Here is a 12,163-nt window from a genome sequence, read left to right as displayed (position 1 = left end):
CCTCAAACTGATTTCTTATCCTTCTTAGTGCCTCAAACTAGACTCTATTCAAACATGTTATAACAAATTAGTATGTGTTTATTTTGGTGTAAAAAATTTTTGAAACCCATACGTAGTTTTTTTAATGATGCATTTTCCATGAACTTTTTGAAGAAACACTTGTGTCTTATATCTGTATTGTAAGTATATGCGTAGATGCCTTTTGAGTTAATAATTATTAAAATAAACTTTCTTAGATATTTAAATGGATTTTTATTTTTCTCAGTCTGTGCCAGTATCACCAAAGAAAGGTCAACGGATTAAATCTAAAATGCATTCACAGTTTGCTGTATGATTACCTAGAATGGTGATGGTAAGGCACCATTTATAGCTGCTGTAGCCAGGAGTCACCAAAGTGATGTGCTAACAGTTTGATAAATAAGTATACTGTTAGGTAGAAAAGTGAAAGCCACCAAAACCACCTAAGAAACAAACTGTCGTCCAGGCACAGTGGCTCTCGCCTGTAATCCCAGCACTTTGGGAAGCCAAGGCGGGCGGATCACAAGGTCAGGAGATCAAGACCATCCTAGCTAACACGGTGAAACCCCATCTCTACTAAAAATACAAAATATTAGCTGGGGGTGGTGGGATGCACCTGTAGTCCCAGCTACTCGGGAGATTGAGGCAGGAGAGTCACTCAAACCCAGGAGGCAGAGGTTGCAGTGAGTCGAGATCGTGCCACTGCACTCCAGCTTGGGAGACAGAGCAAGACTCCATCTCAAAAAAAAAAAAAAGAAAGAAAAAAGAAAAAAAACTGTTGAATTGACATCGCCTGGCTAATAGAAATCAGCTTTGACGTAAAAATTGAGAACTCTATTTCATTGTATGTTGTCTATTCACAAATGGCATAGGCCATAAGCTTGTCTCTAAAAACTGTAAAAATATATGATGGTGTACTTTGTACCTTTTACTTTATCACATCCTTTAAACATCATTTTTCATTTTTTAGGAAACAGTGCAGATCTCCGATTAGTAAAAACTTACATTGAACTTGGACTGCCTGGGGGAAGAATTGATTTTCTTATGTCTGAGAGAAATCAGGTACAATATGACAGTGTTTTCAGTGAAAACAAACATTTTTTACCAGTTTCTGCCTAAATTTTGCCTTACTACAAAATGCCTGTAATAGTAGAAATAATTTTTCTGATTTTATGAAATTTAATATAAATGTATATCCGATTTACATTTTGACTTATGATCTCCACGTATGAAATATTTCTAGAATTTCACATTTCTATAGAAATATTTCATTAATTAAACCATTGTAAACATCTTATGTTTCATACTGGTAGTGAGCTAAACAAACAATGCAAGTATTTTAAGAACACTGAACATTTTTTTCCCCTAGAAATTTACTCTCTTTGCTCATTTTAATATAAAAAATATTACTCACTAACTTCTCTAAAAAGTGTTGGACTTAACCATATTTTCAGTTCCTAAATTTAAAATAATGTTTATGTTGTTAGTTTTTCATGTGATTATACATATTCCCAAATATAATGTATGTGCTTTGCTTTCTTTTTAGAATGATACTTTTGCTGATTTCGATAGCATGACTGATCGTCTTTTGGATGAGATAATACAGTATATTCAGATATATAGTCTAACAGTCTCAAAAATAAGGTATCTTCTTTAATATTATGCAATTTATTTTTATATTTCTATGAATTATAGAAAAGTTAAACAGAATTTGTGGTAGGGTTGTCCTATTCTGAAATATAGGAGACTACAACTCAAATTAATTTACAGTGAAAAAAAGGAAAGATTTTAGGGAAATATTTATATGAAATGTCCAAAAAAGCCTATCTGTAGAGAAGAAAGTAGGTTAGTGTTTGCTTAGAACTGGGGAAGATGAGGGATGGTGGGGATAACTAAAGGATACAGGATTTCTTTTTGAGGTGGAAAAAAGGTTCTAAAATTGATCATAGTGAGAGTTACAACTCTGAATATATTTTAAAACATTGAATTGTACACTTTAAATGGAAGAAGTGTAGGCTCTGAGTTACATATATGTATATGAAGCAACAAAAATACTTTCAAAGTTTGTATACTTTTTCGTTTTTTTTTGAGGCAGGGTGTTGCTCAGTCACCCAGGCTAGAGAGCAGTGGCGCCATCTCGGCTCACTGCAGTCTCAACCCCCTGGGCTCAGGCAATCCTCCCACCTCAGCCCACCAAGTAGCTGGGACTACAGGCATGCACCACCATCCATGTCCAGCTAATTTTTGTAGAGATGGGAGTTTCACCGTGTTACCCAGGCTGGTCTCAAACTCCTGAGCTCAAGTGATCCTCTCACCTTGGCCTCCCAAAGTGCTGGGATTACAGACATGTGCCATCTTGCCCAGCCAGATTTTATGACTACCGTATACTTTTGTGAGTCAGTTTTCCACAAGCAAGACATGATGATTACACCAATATGAGTTTCATTATATAATTAGATCTTGTTAATAGATGTAGGAGAGAAGAGTCTTTGTTTCAAAAAGGGTAGAATAAACTGACTATATTCATATCCCAACTAGGTTAGAGGAAGAAGCTGGTTCTGCATACTGTAAGCTTTTGGACAGTTTGTTTCCAACTTGAAGTATAGGGAATAAGAAGGAGATAAGCAGTTTTTACCTAAAGTCATTTTTTAAAAAACAGAATTCTGTTAAAATATGGGAGAAGGTTCTGGTTTGTTGTTTGGAAGAAGAGATTATTTTCTTGTTGTAATTATTCATTTATGGATCTTAAAATCTTGTTTAGCTTTTATTCATTTATTATTTTATGATGAGAAAAATAATATTTCAACTTATTTATTCCTCCTCAAAAGTATTGTCTTTCAGGTTAGATTGTCAGTTATAATCAATCATTTTCCAAAAGTGTAATCTGGTTGATTGTAGACTGTCAGCTACCATCAGAATTCCCACCCCCACTACTTTAGGAAGTTCAGTTCGGGAGGGAAGTTTGTCCTGAGCTTCTCGCAAGATATACCTGTAAGCCAGTGTTTAGACAGCTCTCAAGCTCTCTTCTTTCACTGCTAATTGTCCCCAGGGAATCTTATACCATCTGTTGTAAAATAACAGTAAGTAAACAGGCTCTTTTGATTTAAACCAGGGGTCCCCAAACCCTGGGCCACAGACTGGTACCTGTCGGTGGCCTCTTAGGAACCAGACCTCACAGCAGGAGCACTGGGGCGGGTGAGCAAGCATTACCACCTGAGCTCAGCCTCCTGTCAGATGATCGGTGAGCATTAGATTTGTGAACCCTATTTTAAACTGCGCATGCGAGGGATCTAGGCTGTGTGTTCCTTATGAGAATCTAATGCCTGAGGTGGAATAGTTTCATCCCAAAAGCATCCCCACAACTCCTGTTTGTGGAAAGATTGTCTCGTGAAACCGGTCCCTGGTGCCGAAAAGGTTGGGGACCACTGATTTAAACCATTTCATAACAAAAGTGAAGTGCTAGCTACATAAATATTATTCTTTTTGCATAATCGAAGATTTATAGTAGGAAAATGCACGTATTTTACCTATGCCTTGAAAATATTGTTAGTCAAAAACTGTCCATCTTTGAAGTATAGACCAGAGAGTAAGAGAAACAGATATATAATTTCTCCAAGTTGTCCTTTATAAATACAATTTCATCATTTTGTTTGAAATGATGAATTAATAAGTAAATAATTTTGTGTATGTACCTAAGAAGACAAATATGTAATCTGGTCATTATATTATTATCTTTAGTATGTATTTATATCTAAGCAGTTACAAACTATGAGTAAAAGTTTTCAGATTAATATGTTGTTTCTATAAACATTTAAATTATGTAATAATGAGGATCTTCTATACATTCTCACATTTTTTCCTTCAAAATGTGGTATATCATTTCAAAGTATCACTATACTTTTACAACATTAGAAATTTTCAAATTGTTAGTATTCACATCCATTTTATAGCGGATCAGCTTTGATTTTTATTTCTAAAACTAATGCTGTGAGAAAAATAATTTTTTTTTCCTCTTAAAGCTTTATTGGACATTCATTGGGCAATTTAATAATTCGTTCAGTGCTTACAAGGCCAAGGTTTAAATATTACCTCAACAAACTTCATACCTTTCTGTCTCTTTCTGGACCTCACCTTGGTACACTCTACAACAGCAGTGCTCTTGTTAATACAGGTAAAAAGTTTTATTGTTCTGTATTAAATATATGGAATAAGGAGAAAAATATGAACTTAGTATTTTCTGGTGTTTATTTTAGAACCAATTTGTCACATACTGGAAATTTCGTGAAACAAAAAATGTAGCTAATTTTCTGTTTTGTTATGCACATGAAATAAGTTGATAAAAGTCATTTTGGAAAATGGCTCTTATATTGAGATGGTGTTTGTCAAAATTCACAAGGGCACTTTTTTCTTTTTTTCATTAAATTCTAAATATTTTTAGTAAAGTTTTAGCTTATAAACAATTTTGTCACCCCATTACTTGAACAGATAACAAACACCTACATTTAATACATTATAAAGTTATAACATTTTATATGGAATATTAGCTAATTTTGGTTCGAAAACAGTAAAGAGATATGAGAATATAATTTTTAAGAAGGTGATTCAGAATTTCTAAAGAAGTTAATATGAAAGTTAAGACCCTAAATTTGATTAGTATTTATATTCTCATCAGCAAATATTTGGTACTCTGATTTTTTTTTTTTTTTTTTTTTTTTTTTAAAGACAGAGTCTCACTCTGTCGCCAGGCTGGAGTGCAATGGCGCGATCTCGGCCCACTGCAACTTCTGACTCCCTGGTTCAAGTGATTCTCCTGCCTCAGCCTCCGGAGTAGCTGGGATTACAGGCATACACCACCATACCCAGCTAATTTTTGTATTTTTAGTAGAGACGAGGTTTCACCATATTGGCCAGGATGGTCTCGATCTCCTGACCTCGTGATCCTCCCGCCTCGGCCTCCCAAAGTGCTAGGATTACAAGCGTGAGCCACTGCGCCCAGCCTTGATTTGCCTTTTGTTTGGCTTGGTTTTTCCCTTAGATGTTTGCAAAAATGATCTATAAGTTAGTCAATTGATCCCCACTGTGAGAATTAATTTTATTTAACTCTGTCTCTTTTCACTGATCCCTGAAAATCTTATTTCTATTTCCTTTACCACTTCCTTTTAATGACAAACCATACCATTTTTCCTGTATCCCATATCAAGTTGGTGATTTAAAAATACAGCCAGTTCTAGACTTTTACAGTTTGAAAAAGAGGAAATGAGAAAAATGAAGTCCTTAAATAATGTGTAATAGAACCCAACATAAATCGAATGTAGTACTTTGAATTTCATTCTTCACTAAACTTTTTCCCAGATATGTTTCCAGCTATCAGATTTAACCAATTAAAGGATTGTTTTCCCACTCTTTTCTCCTGTTTCCCTAATATTAGAAGCAATGAAAATGGAAAGGAATATTTCATAGTCTTGAAAACCAGCTTGAGTGATTGAAATTTTGCTTAATTTCCTTAAGAGCAAGATGCATTTAAATATGGGTTACTGATAATATAAAAAAAATTAATATAAAACAAATGATATTCAGCTGTTATTAGAAAACATTAAACAATTTTTCGTTCTAAGATGTCCCTTTGCAATTAGTCTATTATGTCATAACTAAACGGTAATTATAGACTGATCATTCTGCATAGGCATTTGACCTACTACTGTATTTGAAGTTTTTCTTCATCTTCTTCTTTATCATTTGAACAAATATATTGAAAGGTATAATTTTTCCAGTTTGCTCTTCATATGCTATTATCTGTTTCATTACTGAATGAAATAGAAATAGCAAGCCGTCCATCAACCACCATTAATTCATAATTAACTTAAGCATGCATGTTTATAAATGTTATCAGAACATGGAAATATTTTCCAAATATATTTTTGATTAGCCAACAAAAATGCTAATTTAGGCAATGTCATCTTTTGAAGTGAAATATATATTAAAATTAATAATCTTGGCATATGTTTCTATATGTTTCATTTCATACTTCTATATCATATATGACTCTCTAGGCCTCTGGTTTATGCAGAAATGGAAAAAATCAGGTTCGCTTTTGCAGCTGACATGTCGAGATCACTCGGACCCTCGCCAAACTTTTTTATATAAGCTTAGTAACAAGGCAGGTAAGTATATAATAACAGTTTGGAAAATATACATGTGAAAACTTTTTAAAAAATAAACATTTAGCAAATAAATTATCAACATGTCTTTCTAGTGATTAAAAAAAAGTGTCATGCTACAGTAATTTCCTAGTAATGAAATAGCAAACTCAAAACTGAAACTAAGCAGTTGAAAGTGATTTCTTTAGTCTTTTCCACATGACTGTATTTCTCTTTTGTGAGCTACACAGCTACTTTGAAATTGCCCTAAGAATTTCAGCATTTGTAATTCAGTGCCAGTTTTGTTAGTCTCTGTTTTTAGACCATGTTTCTGCATGTCCTATCCCCGCTGTTCTAGCTGTCTCCCACCCCAATCCATACCCCTTTTTATAAACTGCCACGTTTTTCTACCTTCATATTATATTATATTATATTATATCATATCATATCATCATATTATATTATATTATATGGCTAGCAAGCATTTCTGAAAGTGTCAGAAACTAAACTATTAATGATTATGCTTTCTACAGTTCTCACTACTGGATGAATCTTATTACTTATTTCTTATCAACTAATTATTAAACATATTCCCCATCTTGCATATATATTCCAGGCTTTTACAACCTAAAGTTCCCAACTGCTCCTTTGCCATTTTTACTCTCTATAAATAACCTGACTTCTGACCTTATGGTCTCCCTCAATTCACCCTCATACATCTTCCCAGCATATTTTTTCCAGTGTCCTTTGAAATCCTTATTTGAGGGGAACAGACTGCCTTTATTTTCTTCAAAGAATGTTATCGCTGCTTACTTCTGAAAGTGGAGACGTAACTGAAACGGATTTTTTTTTCCCCTCCTCGCCCCCATGTCTTCACTCCCCCGGTTATAGAGTGGAGTTTGGCACACTTTTTTTTTAAAAGGGCCAGATAGTAAATATTTTGGCTTTGTAAGCCATACAATCTCTTTGCAACTACTTAACAATACCATTGTAGTATGAAAACAACCACAGAAAATACAGAAACAAATGAGCATGACTGTGTTTCAGACAAACTTTATTAATTCAAAAACAGCAGTAGCCAAATCTCACAGGCCATGTCTTGCTAATACCTGCTATAGAAGCTCAGTTCCTCGTTTACTAAGTACCACCTAAAGTAAGGAAAATAGCCCTCTTGCTTTCCATTTCTAATTGCAATCATTACTCCTCCACTGTCATATAAAACCACTTTATTTGAGGCTTGTATCATCCAAGCTGTGCTACCATCTATTCTTCTTTAATATAATGACCTCCTGGTTATCCCAGGAGAGTAAAAGACATTGACACGGCCGGGCGCGGTGGTTCACTCCTGTAATCCCAGCACTTTGGGAGGTCGAGGTGGGCGGATCACGAGGTCAGGAGATCAAGACCATCCTGGCTAACACGGTGAAACCCTGTCTCTACTAAAAATACAAAAAAGTTAGCCGGGCGTGGTGGTGGGCGCCTGTAGTCCCAGCTACTCGGGAGGCTGAGGCAGGAGAATGGCATGAACCCGGGAGGCGGAGCTTGCAGTGAGCCAAGATCATGCCACTGCACTCCAGGCTGAGAGACAGAGCAAGACTCCGTCTCAAAAAAAAAAAAAGGCCAGGCACAGTGGCTTACGCCTGTAATCCCAGCACTTTGAGAGGCCAAGACGGGCGGATCATGAGGTCAGGAGATCGAGACCATCTTGACTAACACGGTGAAACCCCGTCTCTACTAAAAATACAAAAAATTAGCCGGGCGTGTTGGCGGGTGCCTGTAGTTCCAGCTACTCGGGAGGCTGAGGCAGGAGAATGGCGTGAACCCAGGAGGTGGAGCTTGCGGTGAGCTGAGATTGCACCACTGCACTCCAACTTGGGGGACACAACGAGACTCCGTCTCAAAAAAAAAAAAAAAGACATTGACAAATGTTTGTAACATGATTATGTTTGGGAAAAGATTCTCCTCTTGGATCTTAACGTACTTAGATCTGGAATCATTTTTGGTAATTTGATGAGTCAACCCTTTAGATAATTCATTATGCATCAGCATGCCTTTCTCAACTCCAGTGTCCCTTCATTCCACTCCATGTTGAACTCATACCCATGGCTACACTGTACTCCTGAAATTTCAGCCAACATTCCATTCTGTTACTGTGATGTCTTATCCTTCTTTTTCTCTCACTCCCTTCTCATCTGCTTTTTAGACTCATTTATGATTCCTGCTACATTTTCTTTTTTTTTTTTTTTTTTTGTTTTGAAACGGAGTCTCGCTCTGTCGCCCAGGCTGGAGTGCAGTGGTGCGATCTCGGCTCACTGCAAGCTCCGCCTCCCAAGTTCACACCATTCTCCTGCCTCAGCCTCCCGAGTAGCTGGGACTACAGGCGCCTGTCACCACGCCCGGCTAATTTTTTGTATTTTCTAGTAGAGACGGGGTTTCACCGTGGTAGCCAGGATGGTCTCGATCTCCTGACCTTGTGATCCGCCCGCCTTGGCCTCCCAAAGTGCTGGGATTACAGGCGTGAGCCACTGTACCTGGCCAATTCCTGCTACATTTTCGTAAGTCTCCCTCCCCTTCATGGTTTTACTCCCTTCCTGACTCAAGTCTCGGACTTCATGGATTACTTTTGTCTTTCATGTATTACTCTTTGTTTTTCTATCCTAGTCATCTTGCAAATCTGTATTACTGTTTTTATACCTAGCTTTTGAGCTCTTCCAAAAAAGATCACACAGACACGCAAAATCAGCAGCACTGTAGGTCCATGGGGTCCCTATCTAGTTATCTCTAGTTAGCTTCCTACCTATTCCCTTAGACACACTCCCAAATTTTCACCTTTCCTCAAACTTCAGATTTTCACTGCTCCCTTCATTTCTCACAGTTAGCTTTGCTTTTGCGTTCTACTTTATCTTTGAAATTCAAGACATTTCTTTCAACCTACCAACATTAATTAACCTATGTATTCCTTTTAGTTCAGTGAAAGATTTATAATCTGTTCAAGAATAATTACCCTCTCCGTTTTGAAACTCATGCCTTCTCATCAGTATCTTTAAACTCTTTCTCTTTTCAGTGATTAATCCTTTAATAGATAAAGTTATTCCCATTTCTTCCATCTTAATAATAATAATAAATATTTCTCTTGATCTCTTATTCTGTACTTGTCCCCCTTTCCCCTTTTTCTGAGGGTGTTGGGGGGTAGGGTTGAACCTTTTGAAAGAGAACAGTCACTTTCATTACTCCCCCCTTTTTTTCACTTTTTTGGTTTCTATCTGCACCACTCCACTGAAGCTTGCCAAATCCAGTGATCTCTTTTCTTTTATTTGAACATTAAGACATTTAAGACTACTGAAAACTCCTTGAAATACTTTCCTTTCTCCATTTTTGCGGGATCCACCTCTCCTGGTTTTTTTCCATCTTGGCTTTTTTTCTGCTTCCTATATGGGCTTTTTTTCTTTCCTTGCCCCTTTATGAAAGCTGTTCTTGTGTTTTAGCCTCTGTCTTCTGCTCTTCTCACTCTGTACATTCTTCTTGGACAGCATCATTCCATATCCATCTTTACCATTGGTAGCTCTCAAATATTAATATGTATCTCTAGCTTGTCCTTTGCTGTGCTCTAGACTTATACACCTAGAGGCCTACTTAGCATCTTCACGGAGATGTCTCATGGGTGCTTCAAATCTGGTGTTTTCAGACAGTGCATCTGTCCCGTGATTACTTCTCTGGATTCCACATCTACTGGAATGGCATCACCATCTGCCTAGTGAGAAGCTTAGAAACTGTTCTTGACTCTCCTTTCTTATTTATACCCCATATCTACGGAATTGCCAAGTTTTAAAACATTTAACCTTCTTAGTGGCTGATGGATGCTTCTCTTCTTCTTTGCCACTGCCTTAGTTCAGCCTTCATCACTTTTACTTAAATTATTGTTCAAACTGGTTACCCTGCCACATGTATACCCCCTTCTCCCCATTCTCACTTCCTCGTTAGATGAAATGATCATCCAATGAAGCCATAGATTATATTGGCCATCTAATATCAAACCATATTGGTCTCATTTGAAAATCTTTCATGATGCTTTGTGGTATTCACAGTGAAGTTTAAATTCCATGGATAAGGGCATCAAGTCCTCTATAATCTGGTCTCTGATTCTCTGTTTTCTTTTTATCTTACACACACACACCCACACCCACACCCTTTGCTGTGGTCATGCTATTCATGGTTTTTGATTGCTTGCATTTTCTCATGCTTTTTGTATCACCTCGTGGTTTTGTATCACCTCATGTGTTTTTGTATTGTGTTTTTGTATCACCTCATGTGTTTTGTACCTCCTCATATGTTTACCCATCTTTTCAGAACTAATTCTGTTTACCTTCTAAAATTAAACTCTAATGCCACCTGCTATCAAAAGCTTTTCTTGATGCCCTATCTGATTTAATGCTCCTCTACTTTCAGAATACTCCCTGTATACCTTTGGGGTTTTTTGAGACAGTGTCTCACGCTTTCACCCAGGCTGGAGTGCAGTGGCGCAATCATAGCTCACTGCAGCCTTGAACTCGTGGATCAAGCAATTCTCCCATCTCAGCCTCCTAAGCAGCTGTCCCATATATACTTTTATGTCCCCAATCTTATGTCTCCAGGACTGATTTCATTATTGAATTTCAATCGTCATTTGCCTGCTAGACATTTCAATTTACATATCAAACTAAATATGTCCAAAATTGAACATACTGTCTTCTTTGGCCGCTTCTCCTGTTGTCCTTTTTTTAATGGTACTGTTCTCTCAATTACTCCTTTGAAACACCTTAGGGTCATCTTTGATTGACCTCACTTCTTTGCCTCCCATTCTCAAAATTGTTAATATTATCTCTGAACTTCCATAGCATTATATATCAACCTTTTACCATACTCATTATAGTTTATCTCATGTCAGTTATTTTTATGTCTCAACTTCCTTTCCTTAAGTAGGATCTGTCATGACTACTCGTTCCCATTTCCCACATACACATTCAGTATGTACCATAGCTCTTCTAGTGTACATCGATTGGATTAACAAATGAATCAATGATATTTTTAATATTATTTTCAATATTCAAAAACAGTTTAAATATTATATAATAAGATGTAAATCTAGCCCATATATTCAGCGACTGGTAGTTCTAAGTCTGAAGTTACTTGAATTTGTGAACTTAAGCCCTGGCCATTTAAATCTACATCTGTTTTTATCCTCATTCCTATCACCCATGTCTTCCATTCTATTCTTGAAATATTTGATATTAATAGATGTAGTTATTGAAAATACCACTGCTTTTGAGTCCTGTTTTAGCTTTTTCAGGATTCTGCCTTAAATGTTGTTCTTAATATGAGAAAGAGATTTGGGAATGATTATTACATGTACTGTCTACTATTGGAATCAGTGAAAGGAAAATTGTCTTATAGATTGAGTTTTATGATTTTGTTTGTAATGATACAAAGCATCAATGGTAAGTTTCTTACAATATACAGAAGTATATACTTGATTGATCAAATTACAAGATATTCCTACGAAGTGAAACATGGCATATACTTCTCATGTGAGAAAAACAATATTAGCTAGTACCATTGTGTGGAGCTATGGAGTTCATACCCTTTGCTGACAAGTTAGGAAATGTGTGAAAGGCAAAGCTGAACGTAAGTGTTCCTGAGGTCTATGTCTTTATACAGCATTATATAAAGTAAAATTTAATTAGCAATAGTAATAGCAACATAAGAATATCTAAACTGTAAAGAAAATATAACTGTAAAGATTAGTTCAATCTTTTTCTTTTAAGTTGTTAATTTATTATTTGCCTTATAATGCATGATCTGGTTGTACTAGACTAAAACTGTCAAGAACCAAACTCTGACATCACACATAGATATTAGTTATAGTTCAAACACTGACTAGGCTACCTAATTTAAATAAACTCCAGTTTCCTTATTGGTAAAATGAGAATAGTAGTATCTCATAAGATTATTAAAAGGATTAAATGAGATAA

General features: G+C 36.2%; 1 protein-coding gene across 8 annotated transcripts in view; it reads left to right on the top strand.

Annotated features, from left to right (window-relative positions):
* Positions 1–12,163, top strand: part of FAM135A (family with sequence similarity 135 member A) — a 155,701-nt gene that overhangs the window by 126,471 nt on the left and 17,067 nt on the right. For all 8 annotated transcript variants that reach the window (XM_032153951.2, XM_032153936.2, XM_032154015.2 and 5 more), the window contains 4 exons: positions 989–1,080; positions 1,565–1,662; positions 4,038–4,189; positions 6,069–6,179. In XM_032153951.2, the coding sequence (XP_032009842.1) occupies positions 989–1,080; positions 1,565–1,662; positions 4,038–4,189; positions 6,069–6,179 (453 nt within the window). The remainder of the gene's footprint in view (positions 1–988; positions 1,081–1,564; positions 1,663–4,037; positions 4,190–6,068; positions 6,180–12,163) is intronic.

Source organism: Hylobates moloch, unplaced genomic scaffold (assembly GCF_009828535.3).
Source record: "Hylobates moloch isolate HMO894 unplaced genomic scaffold, HMol_V3 SCAFFOLD_2, whole genome shotgun sequence".
NCBI lineage: Eukaryota > Metazoa > Chordata > Mammalia > Primates > Hylobatidae > Hylobates > Hylobates moloch.
The sequence above is the reverse complement of the archived record's forward strand: the minus strand, read 5'-3'. Positions and strand labels throughout refer to the sequence as shown.